This window comes from Bubalus bubalis, chromosome 11 (genome assembly GCF_019923935.1).
Source record: "Bubalus bubalis isolate 160015118507 breed Murrah chromosome 11, NDDB_SH_1, whole genome shotgun sequence".
Classification (NCBI taxonomy): Eukaryota; Metazoa; Chordata; class Mammalia; order Artiodactyla; family Bovidae; genus Bubalus; species Bubalus bubalis.
This window is the reverse complement of record NC_059167.1, coordinates 84,077,200-84,094,667: the sequence shown is the minus strand read 5'-3', so window position 1 is coordinate 84,094,667 and position 17,468 is coordinate 84,077,200. Positions and strand designations below refer to the sequence as shown.

Below are 17,468 nucleotides of genomic sequence, written 5' to 3'. Positions count from 1 at the left end.
TAAAAAAAAAAATCATGAAGTGAGGCACAAAGGAAAAAATATTTTCATTATACTCACCTTTGGAAGCCCAGGTTTGGATTTGAAATTTTTGTTTCTCCTATGGAGACAAATCTTACGTTAGAAGAAAAAAAAAAACAACATCGGAAAGATGAATTTCAAGTTCTCTACAAAAAGAACAATATATACCCACTTACAAGTTATAGGTCCTTTAAATGAAAACACTGTCTAATTCAACTAAGCAGGCACCTTTGGGAAGGAAGGATAAGCAAAGTAAAGACATGCCTGCTCCATAATACAGGTACAAACAGACTGAGCCTGATGATCAGTAACATAATGTAGATTCAAAGCTCAAGTTTCATTTTCTTTTGGACCCTAACAGGGCTCTGCATTCTTAACCTACAGAGGCTTTGTTTCTGTCATTTTAAACTTAAAAAGATGCCTAATTTCATGAATTATTAAAATGTACTTTTCACTAAGACTTATGATCTTCCATTTTCAGAAACTATAAATTCTGCTCTGCTCTTTTATTCCTTATTCATAATTCAATATCACACTTCAATCAAACCTTTTTTTTTTTTTTTTTTTAATGGCTACAAAAAAGGAATAAAACCCAGTGCTTATGAACATGGGCTGGGGAATCAGGAAGACCTGGGCTTGTTGAATCTGAGCTCTATCACCTACCAAGGTATGATTTTATTCTCTTTAAAACTTGGTTTCATTATGTAACAGTAAAAAAATGATAATGGAAGACAATGTAAGAATGATAATACTATCAACCTCACAGAGTTGCTGTGAGGATTAAATGAGTTTATTCACAATTCTGGAATGTAGCATGACATATAAATTGAGCCTATTAACACTGTTAAGAGATGACTTAGGGATTAAGAAACATAATCCAGTCACACTTCTAGCTAATGGTCAAAAAATATGCTTTGGAAGTGTTTTAAATATATTGATATGGGTAGGTAAGAACTTTTTACTGGTCTACCATGCATGGTTAATACCTATATCCTGAAACCAGTTCTACATCAGGTAAGGAGAAACAGCAGGTTTTGGCAAGTATTATGTATCACCATACAGGTGCCCCTTGAACAACACGAGTTTAGACTGTAAGGGTCCAGTTACACATGGAGGTCTTTCAACATGAACTACAACAGTAGTACTTGATATGACATTGGCTGAATCTGTGGATGTGGAATCACAGATACTGAGGAGCAGTGGATATGGAGGGCTGACTATAAGAAACACACAAATTTTCCACTGTGTAGAAGGTTGGCACCTCTAACCCATGCAGTGTTGAATGGTCAACTGTATGTGGTTCCATTCACCATTTCGTAAGAGATTTACCTGCCCAACTTGTTAAGACTGCCAGAATTAAAGGGCAACTGCAGTTAAAAACTAGGAATCCTAAAAAAAAGCTAACAGTATTTGCTCTCTCTGGATGTAGAGTCTGTAAAAGAGCAACAAAGAATCATCTCCTTAAGTATAATGACCTCCTAGTAAGATGAAAACAAATAAACAAATACCAGCCTTATAATACATGAGACTGTCACAGTTCTGAATTCTGACTACTTTTCAATCTTGTTTCACTTAAAATTCCACTCATGAAAATAATGTTTCACAATTACCTCTCTTCTTTTTTAGACAGAAAATTTAAATCAGTTATAAAAAAAAGGCAAGTGATATTGTTGAACAATACTAACGTGAGAATCCCATGGGCTCTCTCCAACAGTTTGCTGCTAGCTGAATTAGCGAATATCCCATCTTTATCAAGCAAGGAGGTGTTACTTGATAGTTTACTCTGGCGAATCCCAGTTCTGCCATTCCAGGCAAAATCAAATGTTTCACTGTAAAAATTAAATACAGTACAATTTCCTTAATTGAGACATCCCTAACATTCCAGAAATTTCTTTTAAAAATAAAACAAAGCTTTAAACACTGAAGTTAAAACTTAACTTTACTTAAAAAATTTAAACAAAGCTTTAAACACTAAAGTTAAAATTCAGAAAAAATGCTAAACCAGCAGAAAATGGTTTTATCAAAGAGATTACTGATCAATTTGGCTAATCTTTTAGTCTCTCATAACCAAATATTTCTAGGATTCTACCACATTCACATTCAAAAGTACATGATGAGCACACCATATAGCTAACCGTACCATTTAACAATCAGTAAATAACATAATGTATCATAAGATACGTCATGTCTTTTGTCTTTGTTTCAGGTCCAAAATCCCTATCCTTTAAAAAGTATATATTAGCCCGAGCATAACCACTTCTTTGAGTTTCACTTCTTTTCTGAGAATATTCAATGTATGTAAAATAGAAATAAAAACTGTTTGCTTTTTTCCCTGTTAACTGTCTTTCATTAGTTTAATTTACAGGCCTATAGCCATTGAACCTAAGAAGGCAGAGGACAGTTTCATACCATAAAATTTGATGTATATAACATTATCAAAACAATAAAACTATAGAAATGAAGAACAGGTTAGTGGTTGCCAGAGACAGGAAAGGGACGTGGAAGAAAAAGAATACAAATAAGCAGTATGAATTAATTCTTTTATGATGATGAAAGAGTTCTGCACGCTGACTGTGGTGCTGCTTACACAAATCTACGTTGCTGTTGTTTAGTCACTAAGTGGTGTCTGACTCTATTGGGACCCCATGGACTGTAGCCCACCAGGCTCCTCTGTCATGGGATTTGCCAGGCAAGAACACTGGAGTGGGTTGCTATTTCCTTCTCTAGGGGATCTTCCCAACCCAGGGATTGAACCCGTGTTTTCTGCATTGGAAGGTGGATTCTTTACCACTGAGCCATCAGGGAGATAAAATTGCAAAGAAACTACATATATACAAACACAGATTTATTTTAAATGGTGAAAACTATAGTCTAGTTAATATTAATGAAACAATGTAATTTACCTGGTTTTGATTATGTACTACTACTATATAAGATTCTTTTAAGGAAAACTGAATGAAGGGTACATAGAACTCTAAAAACTATATTTCCTTTGTACTCTTTCTGAAACTATTTAAAAATGGAATATAACCTTAAAATATTTATTTTCCCATTAGTTCTTTACTTAAATTATACCACTTTTTAGATAGCCAGGACAATATCTTCAAAATCTTTTAATAGCTTTGTTCTATCCTCCCGGTCAAGTTTCTAACGAAGAACAACAGAAAGTAATCAAACATGAAAAATTTTATCTATAAAAATTTTCATGAATACCAAAAAATTAGAAACAACCTAAACAGCCAACAATTGGAAATAAATGAAGAAATCATGTCATAACCACACCAAAGGGAGTCTATAAGGTCATTAAAAATCATGTCATAGAATAGTTATTTAATGGCATAAAAAATTATCTGCATATATTATCAAATCTAAAAGTATTGCTGCATGGTATGGTTTTGTTTAAGACAATTATATTTATACATATGGAAAGAAGAATACATACAAGAAAAATTTTATGGGCAAAGTAGACATTTGCTCAAACAAAATATGTGTATCATCAAAAAAGATACACATATCAGCAATAAGCACATAAAAAGATGCTGAACATGATTAGGTATTAGGGAAATACAAACCAAAACTACAAGGAGATACTACTTTAATCCCATTAAGACAGGCAATAACAAAACAACAAGGATGTGGAGAAATTGGAACCTTTATCCATTACTAGTGGGAAGGTAATGAAGCCTTTATCTCTCACTCAAGGAAAATGTACACAGCTAAAAACAGATTTATATTTGCATTTCCTTGTTTTACAAGTGAAGTCGCTCAGTCTTATCCGACTCTTTGTGACCCCATGGACAGTAGCCTATGAGGCTCCACCGTCCATGGGATTTTCCAGCCAAGAATACTGGAGTGGGCTGCCATTTCCTTCTCCAGGGGATCTTCCCAACCCAGGGACTGAACCCGGGTCTCCTGCATTGCAGACAGACACTTTACTGTCTAAGCCAAAGACTTACCTCAATTCTTAGTCCTAGATCACCACCAAATTGGTTGTTCCACTCTTACATTTATGACTAATTAGGAATATTCCACAGGTAAGGTCCAAAAACCTCTACTCAGTATATACAAGCTAATAATTTCATGACTCATTTGATTTTCTAAGTATCTGTTTTTCTATCCTCTCCATCTTCTCACCAATTTTCTCTAAAATATGTCTAAAATAAACTCAACAATACAACAAATATGAGCTGGAAGGATCTCCTGTTAAAGCTGCTGCTAGCTGGCTTTATCCTGATAACATGACTTCAGTGCCAAATATCTTCCTTTATTGTATGCAAAGGAAAAGAATCAAGCTAGTGTGAACAATTTCTCTGTGAAGAAGGGTCTCATAAATGAGCTCATACACACATCTTTATGAAATTAGACTGTCTTTCCATGAATCCCTAAATTCAGTTAGCTGCTTGAACCCAGAATGATAAATCTTAAACCAAAATATCAGACTATTTCAACTAATGTATAAAAACAGAAGCCCATACAGATCACCTCAGACATCCAAAATTGAAAGCAGTACAAAGAAACGCAAACTTGGGAATTCCCTGGTGGTCCAGTGGTTAGGATATGGCACTTTCACTGTGGTGGCCCAGGTTCAGTCCCTAGTCGGGGAATTAAGATCCCACAAGCCACTCACAGCAGTCAAAAAAAAAAAAAAAAGGAAAGAAAGAAAGTCCACAAATTAGGAATTAGGAAATTTATAACCATTAAATTGCTTTGGGAAATGCAACAAGTCACAGTTCCTTTTTTTTTTACACAAATCAAGAAAATGAGATCCTTAAGTTAGGGATCGCTAATGACCAGGGTAAGAACACTGCCAGTATATTGAAATAAAGGTACATAGGATCACCAGATTAATGATTTCATTTGTTCTTGAGTAAAATCTAACATGCACATATAATGGTGATTTTTGTCAGCAGCCAACTGTCATACATACACTACAAAGACAGTAAGTCATTCAATCGTTCAATTTGCTGACATTAAAGATAAGTAGAGTTGAGGTCGGATACCTGGGCTGGGAAAGTTCTTGTAGGTTAAAACAGTGAACCAAGACTTCTTATTATAAGCAATAAAAAGTTGTAAAAAAGTTGTGGAGCAGAGAAGTGACAATATACATTAGAAAGACACAGTAACTCAAAATGGAAAACTTGATCAATGAAGTTAAACCATAATTCTAAATACTAAATAGATCATCCTAATTTTAGTGTCTTACCAGGGCACTAAGAAGCTCAATTCTCTTGATGTTCAAAATGTACCCAGAAAACTTTAGATACTAAACAATGTTCTTTTGCTCATTTAAAATACAATCTTTATAAAAAAGTATGTGCAAAGGAAACAGGAGTTTTAATTACAAACTCAGAAAATTACTTGTACTTGTTACTTTCAAATTTTACTCAAGAATTCTTCATTGAAAATGGTAAATAAAGGTAAGCTGTGGTTACCACATTCATCAAGAAAAGATATTGGAGTATTAAATGTGGCAAAAGTTTAAAGAAAAGGTTTCAGATGGTTTGATATAAATCAAATTACTCAGTTATTACTTACCAGTCAGATTTCTCCATCGAAAGAAGCAAAAAACCCATTACTTTTGCAAAGGATACAAAATGCCAGAAAAGTCTCAGAAATGAAAACATATGAACTCATTTTTAATCATTCTGGGGAAACTTTTTTTAATTGCACAACCATTTTACCAGAAGCAATCTTGGATAATATACTCTATTGTTAACTCTAACCTTATTACAACTTTTATAAAAGTTTTAAGAAGGTTTTTTAAAAGGCCTGATTTTCTTCATATTTTTAAAGCCCCAGAAGTATTATTACTAAGAATTCGAGCTATTTTTTCTGTAGTTCCTTGAAAACATAAACCAAACATACTTACTGTTGGTTTTTTTCATTTAGAGTATTCATGCCCTGGAGATCAGAAAGAGGTGTTCTGGGATTTTTCCGAGTTATATCTAGTGTATAGAAAGCAAAAATTTTCAATCAGTGCTACCAGAAACTAAACACAAAACAGTTTTTCTAAGATCAAATGAAATTAGTATACTTAAATAGCAAATATTGCTAAACATATCAGAAACATCTACACTTGATCTTAGCCAAAGGCTGAGAAGCGATATCAGAAATATCTAAATAAAAATATGAATCAAGTCCCATGACTGTTACTTATAAATCTTAGTCAACAATGAAACCAATTAGGGAATTTAATAATAAATTCTTTAAATTCTTCTCTCATTAAAATATATTTAGGAAATCCAAGGGTAACTGGGCTGAAGGCCTAGAAGTATACAAGTTCTTTTCTTATTTTAATATTAAATATTTAATCATTTAGTGTCCAAAAAATTCTTAATTTATTTGCATCACTTTTCAGCAATAGTATATTGCTGACATGAATTATAGATTTTAGAAATCAATTAATCTTATAAAGACACTGAGAATCAAAGATGATGAATTGCTTCCTCAGAAATAACAATATTTTTTAAACTAAAACTCTAATTTAAAAAATAAGTAGAAGATTTGAATAGACATTTTTCCCAAAGAAGATGCACAGATGGCTCACAAGCACATAAAAAGATGCTCAACTTCATTAATCACCAGGGAAATGCAAATCAAAACCAAAATGAGACATCACTTCACACCAGTCAGAAAGGCTATCATTAAAAAACACAGTAAGTGCTGGCAAGGATGTGGAGAAAGGCAGTGCTCATACACTACTGATGGGGATATAAATTGGTGCAGCCAATGTGAAAACAGTATGGAGGTTTCTCAAAAAACTAAAATGGAACTACTACATGATCGAGCAATTCCACTCCTGGATACACATCTGGAAAAAATGAAAATGATAATTTGAAAAGACACATGCACTCAATGTTCACAGCAGCCCTGTTTATAACAGCTAAGTAATGGAAGCAACCCATGTGCCCATCAGCCAACAACTGGCATAAGAAGATGTGGTATATGTGTATGTACACACACACACACACACACACAGACACACACAGACACACACACACACACACACACACACACACACAGGCATATTACTCAGATACTAAAAAAAATAAAATACTGCCATCTGCAGCAGTGGAGAGACCTAGAAAATATTATGCTTAGTGAAGTAAGTCAGACAGAGAAAGACAAATACTATATATGACTTATATGTGGAATCTAAAAAAAAAAATACCAATGAGTGTATATGCAAAACAGCAACAGACTCACAGATACAGAAAACAAACTTGTAGTTACCAAAGAGGAGAGGGAAGACGGAAGGGACACAATAGGGATATAGGATTAAGAGACAGAGATTACTATATACAAAATAGTAAAAGTATTTCTACTTGAGATAAAAATCTTGTATGTGGAAAATACTAAGAAATTCACAAAACAATATTAGGACTATTATTAAATAAGTTAAGCAAAATTATAAGATATAAGATCACTATTTAAAAATCCACTTTGTTTCTATACAATAGCAACTAACAATTGGAAATGAAATTAAGAAAATAATCCCATTAATAATAGCATTAAAATAATATAAAAGGAATGAGTTGAACAAAAAAAATATAAAATATCTACTGAAAAACTACAAAGTATCTTAAAAAATAATTTAAAAAGGAAACCTAAATAAATGGAAAGCCATCTCTGCTCATGGACTGGAAAACTTAATACTGTTTTAAGATTGCAATGTTCCCAAATTCATTTACAGATCAATGCAATCTCTATTAAAATTCCAGCTGTTTTTTTTTTTTTTACTAAAATGAATAAGCTGACCCTAAAATTGATATGGAAATGCAAATGGCCCAGAATAGCAAAACTAATGTTGAAAAAAGAGAACACAGTTGGAGGACTCATACTTTCGAATGCAAAACTTACCATAAACATATAGTAACTGAGACAGTATAAAGATAGACAAATAGATCAATGGAAAGGAACCGAGAGTACAGAAATAAACCTTTACATTTATGATCAAAAGAAATTTGACAAAGGTGCCAAGACAATTCAATGAGAAAAGAATAATTTTCAACATAAACTGAGAAAACTAGATAACCCCATGGAAAAGAATGAAGTTGGTGGTGATCCAGTGGTTAAGACTTTGCCTTCCAATGCAGAAGGTAGGGGTCTGATCCCTTGTGGGGAAGCTAAGATCCCACATGCCTCATGGCCAAAAATTCAAAACATAAACAGAAGCAATACTGTAACAAAGACTTCTAAAACAGTCCACATCAAAAAAACAAAACAAAAACAAAAACAAGAATGAACTTGGATCAAAGACCAAAATATAAATGGTAAAAATACAAAACTCTTAAAACATGGGAGTAAATATTTCTGACCTTGGATTAAGCAGTAGTTCTATAGCTATGACATCAAAAGAATAAGCAACCAGAGAGAAAAACTGATAAACAAGAAATTATCAAAATCTAAAACTCTGGGGTTTCAAAGGATTCTACATCAAGAAAGTGAAAAGGCAATCCATAGAATGGTAGAAAATGCCAAATCAAATATCTGATGAGAAACCTAAATCTAGAATATTAAAAGAACTTTCACAACTGAATAATACTAAGACAACCCAATTTTAAAAAGAACAAAGGATATGAATAGGCATTTATCCAAAGATGACAAGCAAACAGCTAATAAGTACATAAAAAGATGTTCAATATGATTAGTCACCAGAGAAATGAAATTAAAACCATGAGATTGTACTTCACACCCCCTGTGCATGCGTGCTAAGTTAGTCACTTCAGATGTGTCCGACTCTTTGCAACCCCATGGAGCCCACCAGGCTCCTCTATCCATAGGATTTTCTAGACAAGAATACTGGAGTGGGTTGCCAATTCCTCTCCATCACACACCCTAGCATGACTATAATAAAAACGACAGATAAATGTTGGCAAGGACACGTAAAAACTGGAACCTTGTATATACTCATATGCATGTGCTGCATGCTCAATCATCTGACTCTTTGTGACCCCATGGACTGTAGCCCACCAGGCTCCTCTGTCCATGGAATTCTCCAGGCAAGATAACTGCAGTGGGTTGCCATTTCCTCCTCCAGGAGATCTTCCCCACTCTGGGATCGAACCCACATCTCCTGTGTGTCCTGCACTGCTAGCTGGACTCTACCACTGCACCACCTGGGAAGTCCTTCATGAATACACTGCTGAATGCGAAATGACACAGTTACTTTGGAAAACAGCTAGCAGTTCAAGAAAAAATTAAACAGAGTTGCCATTTGACCCAGAAATTTCACTACTAAGTATATACCCAGGAGAACTGAAGACATAACATCTATACTCATATAAAAACTGTTACTGGAAAACATATGTCTTGGGATCAACAAATTCAGTTAGAACTTTGAACAACTTTATTTTCTTACATATCTGAATGCATTGATTTCATTTCACTTATCCAATTCCTAAGTAGTGGATATCAATTATCCTTATGACAAATTATCATTTTCTATTCTCCATACCCATTCTTTTCTCCTGCATATTGACACATAATCATCTCAGGCCTTTCCTTAATACTATTAATGCAATTTTCAATTATGTTTCCTCTACTTATTGAGATCACATAGTTGTTGATTTATACCTCTGCTTTTAGCTCAAAACCTGTTTCAATATCATTCTGATTATTTCATAGTCTTAAATTTGTGCTACTGCTTTACTGGATTCATGTTCTTAAATTCTTCTTAAACTGTAAACTGCTCACAGGGAATTTTCTTCCCTTTTTTGGAGTATCTTCCTTGTAAACGCAATAGGGTATTTCTTTTATGCACATTTCTTTTATGATATCATTTAAACTTTTTGAAAAACCCATTGTGAGACTCGGTGATGTAAATCTATTCATATTTTTATTAATTTAAAATCATAGTACTTATTTCTCATATTTTATTTCATATTTATTTCACTCTTCAAACTCATTTTTTTCCCGATAGATGAAGGTTTCTTATGCTACTTTAAAAGATAAAGATTCTGGGAAATCCGTGATGGTCCAGTAGTTAGGACCCTGCGTTTTTGCTGTGGAAGGCAAGGATTCAACCCCTGATCAGGGAACTAAGGTTCCAAGAACAGTGCAGAGTGCCCCTGCTGCTGCTAAGTCACTTCAGTCGTGTCCGACTCTGTACGACCCCATGGATGGCAGCCCACCAGGCTCCCCCATCCCTGGGATTCTCTAGGCAAAAATACTGGAGTGGGTTGCCATTTCCTTCTCCAATGCATGAAAGTGAAAAGTGAAACTGAAGTCGCTCAGTCATGTCCAACTCTTAGCGACCCCATGGACTGCAGTCCACCAGGCTCCTTGGTCCATGGGATTTTCCAGGCAAGAGTACTGGAGTGGGGTGCCATTGCCTTCTCCGGCAGAGTACCCCACTCCCCCACAAATATTCAATTTTTGTTATTACTGTGTTTGTCTGTAAGGCAGACCTTCATGTTTGTTTACCCATATTGATTTCCAAAATTTGATAAATAGCCACATTTTACCAACTCAATAAAAACAGCTCCCTGACATACCTCCAGGCTTCATCAAAATGTATACTGGCATACCTTGTACGTGTTTCTGTCGACCATTTTCAAACAGGAATTCTAGTCAGGTAACATTTTTAGAATATTTTAAATTATGTTAGTGCAAGTCTCTGTATAGGGCAATAGCCAAAGGGCTTTGGCATTCATTATCACATTTGAGTCTCACACTGCCCCTGTGCAGAGGGACTGCCTTTCAGAGAAGGAAACTGAAGCTCTGAGAAACACCTTCCACACACAGTAACACAAGGGCTAAGTGGCAGAGCCAAAATTTGGGCCTAGTCCTGCCCGACTCCAAATGCTAGGCTGTTTCTCATCTCTCTTTGAGAGTAATGTACGGTCCCTACGTCATCATCTATGTGCCCCGCCACAAACCTCAGGTCTTCCAAGAACTGGAGCCTTCCTCAATATTAGGCAAGCAGGCTGCTGGTTCCCACTCTGATCTGGAGGAAGCCCTTATGAATAAGGTGCAGACATTTCCTGGGGTTTCTATAATTTTTTTTTAATATTCTTAATTCCATGAAAAATAGTATTTTCAACATATCTATAATTTATATCAGGCTTCATGATAAGCAATTAATTTTTTAAATTGTGGCAAAATTTACACATTGCAAAACATATTCATTGTAAGCATATAGTTGGTCAAGTATAGGGAAAAACTGCCCCTGAAGAAGATATACTGAGTGACTAATAAAGCTGGCAATCTTTAAAGAGCCTAGGGATCATTCATATATCTTCTTTTCTAAGTGTATGCTTAAACCTCTTGACCGTTTTTAATTGAACTGTTTCTCTTATTGCAGTTTTTTCATATTTTGTCTTCGAGTCCATTATCAGTTATGTATTATAAGTTATTATGAATATTGTTTCTCAGGCTGTGAGATGCTTTTTCTTTTAACAATATCTTGAAAGTTTTCAATTTTGATGAACTTCAGTAATTAATATCAGTTTTTTTTCTTTTACACTTCATGCTCTTATGTTCCATCTAATAAATTTTGTCCCAAGACTGCAAAGATCTTCTCTCAGGTTTTCTTGTGTAAATTTAATATTTTATTCTTTGCAAAGAGCTGCATGACCCATTTCAAGTTAATGTTTATGTATAATATAAGGTAAGGATCAAAGTTCTCGTGAACATTCTATTTGCCATGAAGTGATGGGTTTGGATGCCAAGATCTTAGTTTTTTGACTGTTGAGTTTTAAGCCAGCTTTTTCACTCTCCTCTTTCACTTTCATCAAGAAGCTCTTTAGTTCTTCTTCACTTTCTGCCATAAGGGTGGTGTCATCTGCATATCTGAGGTTATTGATATTTCTCCCAGCAATCTTGATTCCAGCTTGTGCTTCATCCAGCCCAGCTTTTCTTGTAACATTGTCTAATTTTGGTTTTAGAGTAATTATACTGGCCTCATGATATGATTCATATAGTATTCCTTGCTCCTTTGTTTTCTGGAACAGCTGAGCAGAACTGGTTTTATTCTTTTCTTAAACGTTTTTAAAATAAAACTGGTTATCCAAACTATATGAGTCTGGACTTTTCTGTTTCCATGTGTGGGAAGATTTTATTTATGAATCCAATCATTGATACAAGACTAAACAAATTCTCTATTTTTCCTTGGATCAATTTTGACAACTTGTTAACATTCAAGGAATTTATCCATTTCATCTAAGCTGCTGAATACACTGCCATAAACATTCATTATCTCTCCTCAATCTTTTGATGTCTATACCATACGTAAGTGTCTTATTCATTTCAAATAACAGTATTTTTGTCTTCTCTCATATTTCTTGATCAGAATGGCTAGAACTACACTATCCAGGTACAGCAGCCACCAGCTATATGTGGCCATTCAAATTTAAGCTGCTTTAATTAAATTCCAGTTTAAAATTTTTTTAAAAAACTTCAGGTGTTTAATAACAACATGTAGCTAATGGCTACAGTTTTGAAGAGTATAGCTGGAGAACATTTTCATCCTCAAATAAAGTTCTACTGATCAGTACTGGACTCAAGCTTTATTAATTTCAAAAATTGCTCTTTTGGTTTCTACTGATTTTCTCTAATGCTGTCAGCTTTCTATTCAGTGGTTTTAGTTCCTTATTCTTTACTTCCTTCTACTTATTTTGGGTTTAATATGCTCTTATTGCTGTAGATTCATAAAGTAAAAGCTTAGATCACTGATTTTTAACCTTATTTCTTTTCTTAGATAAGAATTTAAAGCTATTGGTTTTCTTCAAAGCACTTTAGCTGCATTGCTGCTGCTGCTGCTGCTGCTAAGTCGCTTCAGTCGTGTCCGACTCTGTGCGATCCCATAGACAGCAGCCCACTAGGCTCCTCTATCCCTGGGATTCTCCAGGCAAGAATACTGGAGTGGGCTGCCATTTCCTTCTCCAATGCATGAAAGTGAAAAGTGAAAGTGAAGTCGCTCAGTCGTGTCCAACTCTTAGCGACCCCATGGACTGGAGCCTACTAGGCTCCTCCATCCACAGGATTTTCCAGGCAAGAGTACTGGGGTGGGGTGCCATTGCCTTCCCCTTAGCTGCATTACACAAGTTATAAATTGCTGGTCCCTCATCTTGTTCATGAACATTACAGTATCTTATATCCCAAGAAGGTCAGAAGTATAGGTTTAAATTGAAGGAACATTCTATCACACCCTCCTTCACTCTTTCTTTTCCCAGCATCTTATTTCTTCCCTTTCCAGGGTTCCTGATCTTTGTGGGAGTTGCAGCTCATGCTCCTAAGAACCCTAATTTCTTCCCCCTCTTCTAATTTCCTCCCTGCAAATCTCAGAGACTAATCAATGTAGAGAGAAGGTGGGAGACCAGAAATGAAATGGAGGAGGAAAAGCCACAATACCTTTTATGTCTAAACCTCAAAGGTCACGCACTGTCACTTCTGCCACGTTCGATTTGTTAGAAGGAAATCAATAAGTACTGCATGTGCCTTTTGAAGGGAGGAGTATCAAAAAATTGATGGACACATTTTAAACCCCCAGAACAATATCATAATTTTTACCCTAAAAAAATCATAAGTCTTTTTAAAAGAACTAGATAAGGAAATAAAATATGTATAGTCATATTTTTATACATATGTATTACTTCTGGTTTCTTTATTCCTTATAATAATTCATGGATCAGTAAACTAAAGTGCAGATCAAACCCATTGCCTATTTTTGCATGGCCTGTAAGCTAAAAGAGATTTTAACTTTTAAATGACTGAGGGAAAAAAAATCAATGAAAGAGTATCTTTGTGACATGTGCAAATTATATGGAATTTAAATATCAGTGTCTATAAAAAAATTCTATTGGAATGTAGCCATGCGCATTTATTTATGTATTGTCTATAACTCTTTCAGAACTGAGTTGTTTCAACACAACATATGACCCACAAAGCCTAAAATATTTACCATCTGACTCTTCTCAGAAAACATTTACCAACCTCTGCTATACATCCAAGTTACCATCTGATGTCATTTCCTTTTAACCTAAAGAATTTCCATTATTTCTCCTCTTGGAACACATATCATGGATAAATTCCCTCAGATTATCTATTTATCTGAAAATGTCTTCATCGCAGCTTCTTTTTTAAAGTATGTTTTTTTAATATTTTTATTTATTTGGCTGCTCCAGGTCTTAGTTGCAGCATGCGGGATCTTTGAACTTCGATCTTCACTGCAGTATGTAGAATCTTTCAGTTGTGGCATACAAACTCTTAGTTGTGGCATGTGGGATCAAGTTTCCTGACCAGGGATCAAACCGAGCCCCTTGCACTGTGAGAGCAGAGTCTTAGCCACTGGACCACTATCAGAGAAGAGAAGTCTCTATTCCAGCTTCACTTTTGAAAGATACTTTCCTTAACTGATGATTGGACATCGTGGACGATGCACTGTAATAACAATGAATTACGTCATGTTTTTCTACAGACTTGATTTTTCTTCTAATAGACAATTAACTCGTCTGTCCACAAGCTATAAATCATAGCTTTTATAGCTGTTTTTGTTTTCTGGGTCTTATCTTGTTCTATTGGATTTTAAATTTAAGCCTCCATTACTTTCAATGAGCAGACAGGCGTTAATCATATCATTATAAGCAAGTCTCATTTTATTGCACTTCACTTTATCGTGCTTTGGAGATACTGCATTTTTTACAAGGAGATTTGTGGCAACCCTGTGTTGAGCATGTCTATCAGCACCGTTTTTCCAACAGCATTTGCTCACATAGTGTCTCTGTGTCACATTTTGATACTGCTTGCAATATTTCAAAGTTTTCCATTATTATAAAATTTGTTACAGTGATCTGTGATCAGTGATCTCTGATGTAACTACTAGTCCCTGAAGGCTTGGATTATAGTTACCACTTTTTAGCAATAAAGTATCTTTAATTAAGGTATATCATTTTTTTCCAACATAAAACTATTGAACAATTGGTAGACTACAGTATAGCATAAATATAATTTTTATGTGTACTGGGAAATCAAAAAATTCATGTCACTCCCTTCATTGTGATATTTGCTTTATTACAGTGATCTAGAATCGGCCCTGAAACTGCTCAGAGGTATGCCTGCATTCTCCTTTATTTAATGTAATTTCCTCTGGGCTGCTTTCAAGATTTCCTTTTTATTTCTGGCATTTAGCAATTTGCCTACAATGTATCTAGTAGTGGTTTTCTTTTGTATTGGTTCTAGCTGGAGGTCACTGATTGTCTTGAATCTCCAAGTTAGTTTTTCTCAAACATGAGTAGTTTTTATCTACCATTTCAGCCACTATAGTTTTTTGCCTCTTTCTCTCTCACCTCTACCTCTGGGATTCTAACTAAAGACAGAGAATTCAGCTATCCCCCAAGAGGAGCTATGAAGAAATAACAAAAGGCCTTCAGTTTAAAAAATCAGTAAACTGCACATGTGTTTTTCAAAAATTATCTCCTATTTGGTTTGCAATTCTATTTACTTATTTATCTTTTTGGCCATATTGTGTGGCATGCAGGATCTTAATCCCTGACCAGGGATTGAACCTGTATGCTCTGCATTGAGAGCACAGAGTCTTAACCACTGGGCCGTCAGGGAAGTGGTTTATACTACCCTTCGACAGAGCTCCTACAGTCTCCCCCAAATACTCAGAGCAGTCAGCTAGGTATGGATGGCTCTAAGTTTGGATGTTAGCCTTTTGGCAGCTCTCTCCATTCCAGGATTTTTCTCCTCAACTTCAAGCTTCTTTACCAGTCCTCAACTTAGTCCTCTGACACTTCAAACCAGTACAGTGTGGTTTTCTGTCCCTCGAGCTATGAGAGTTGGGGAGTACATTGTGTAAAAAGCCACAAATTCCCAATTCTTACACATGGACTTCCCCAGTGGCTCAGACAGTAAAGCGTCTGCCTACAATGCTAGAGACAGGGGTTCAATCCCTGGGTCAGGAAGATCTCCTGGAGAAGGAAATGGCAACCCACTCCAGTATTCTTGCCCGGAAAACCCCATCGACAGAGGAGCCTGGTAGGCTACAGTCCATGAGGTCACAAAGAGTCGGACACAACTAGAGACTTTCTTTCTTTCTCCCTTTCTTTCTTTCTACCCACTACTTTACTTACTTTAAAGAATAAACTTCCCACTAGTTCCTGCTTCTTTTTGGTCTGTTAGTATTTTTGGTCTCTTTTCCAGTGTTTTTAATAAACTGTTACCTTAAAATTAGTCCCCAATTTTTTTTAAAACAACCTCCCAAACTTGAATTTATAATTTTATATATTATAAAATTTTAATTATTGGTAGTACTATAATGGAAAATAGCATAAACTACCTAAAGTAATGGAAAAGTCCACTTCCTCTAATGTAGAAATAAACTTGCAAGAGTACAATGTACAATATCCTCCTGCAGCTCATGATGAAATTGGTGCCTTCCTATTCTACACCCATACATACCTACCTGGAAACAATCAGGTCTGTGAGTCATGAAAATTGACAAAGCAAATAAACTACTTGGAATTATTTAAAAGTTAAAAAGAACTCATTTAAGTGCCCCCTCAAAAGATTTGTAGACTGTTTTCAATATTATCTCCTGGATTAAAAGATTTAGAAAAGGAAGATGTGTATTTGGAATAAAGACTTGTATACCTTTTAAAAACAAGAGCAATAATTAAAAGTAACATTTAAGATGTATTTTTTAATTAAATACTTACCTTTGCTTTTCTAGAATGAGAAAATATTTTAATAATATTTTTCAAAATGTATTACACATTTTCTTATACCAAAACAGCATAGTAAGAAGAACTGAAGAAAGAATCCACAACATTTGCCTTTAGGAATTCTACTTATATTCTCCTTTTACTGATAATTAAACACTAATATTCCATGGAATTTCAATCACAGAATTGTGAAGTTAGCAAAGTAAATCTGTGATCAGTAAAAAGCTCAAAATACAAGACTAACTAATTTAGGTCCATTATATTATATGCAAACTGCTGAGTTAGTATGCTTAAGTATTCTTAGTATTCTTAAGGATCCCTTTATTCTCACTACAGCAATAGCAAGAGCCAAACAACAGTAATTCCACAACCAAAAGAATCCATTTTCATGCAGAATGAGTAGAACAAATAGAAAAGGAGAAAATGAAGACCAAGGGCATCTTTTCACACCAATTTTATATTAAAAAAGAAAAAAGAAGAACACTCATTATGACTGTATCATTCTTCCTTAAGCCAAAACATTAACTGGTGGTTTTGCTCCAAACCAGACATGGCAAAGTCTGATAGGAGAATTATAATCAAACTAAGTGGATTTGCCAATGATACATGAAAACAACACTGCTGATGTTGAAGTTCAAGTATAAATAAGCATAAAAATCAGCAGGAATTCAAAAGAGAGGAAATTATTGGCACTGTTAAATATGTTAATTATCTTGATTGTGATGAGTTCACATATATGTCAAAACTGTATGCTTTGGCCTGCAGTTTATTCCACCTCAACTA

The 17,468-nt window shown here is 34.9% G+C and overlaps 1 protein-coding gene across 11 annotated transcripts in view; it reads right to left on the bottom strand.

Annotated features, from left to right (window-relative positions):
• The window catches only part of MYO9A (myosin IXA), a 254,505-nt gene that overhangs the window by 89,201 nt on the left and 147,836 nt on the right, over window positions 1-17,468 (bottom strand). For all 11 annotated transcript variants that reach the window (XM_006056922.4, XM_006056915.4, XM_006056918.4 and 8 more), the window contains 3 exons: window positions 5,888-5,963; window positions 1,704-1,847; window positions 58-97 (listed from right to left, as the gene is read on the bottom strand). In XM_006056922.4, the coding sequence (XP_006056984.2) occupies window positions 58-97; window positions 1,704-1,847; window positions 5,888-5,963 (260 nt within the window). The remainder of the gene's footprint in view (window positions 1-57; window positions 98-1,703; window positions 1,848-5,887; window positions 5,964-17,468) is intronic.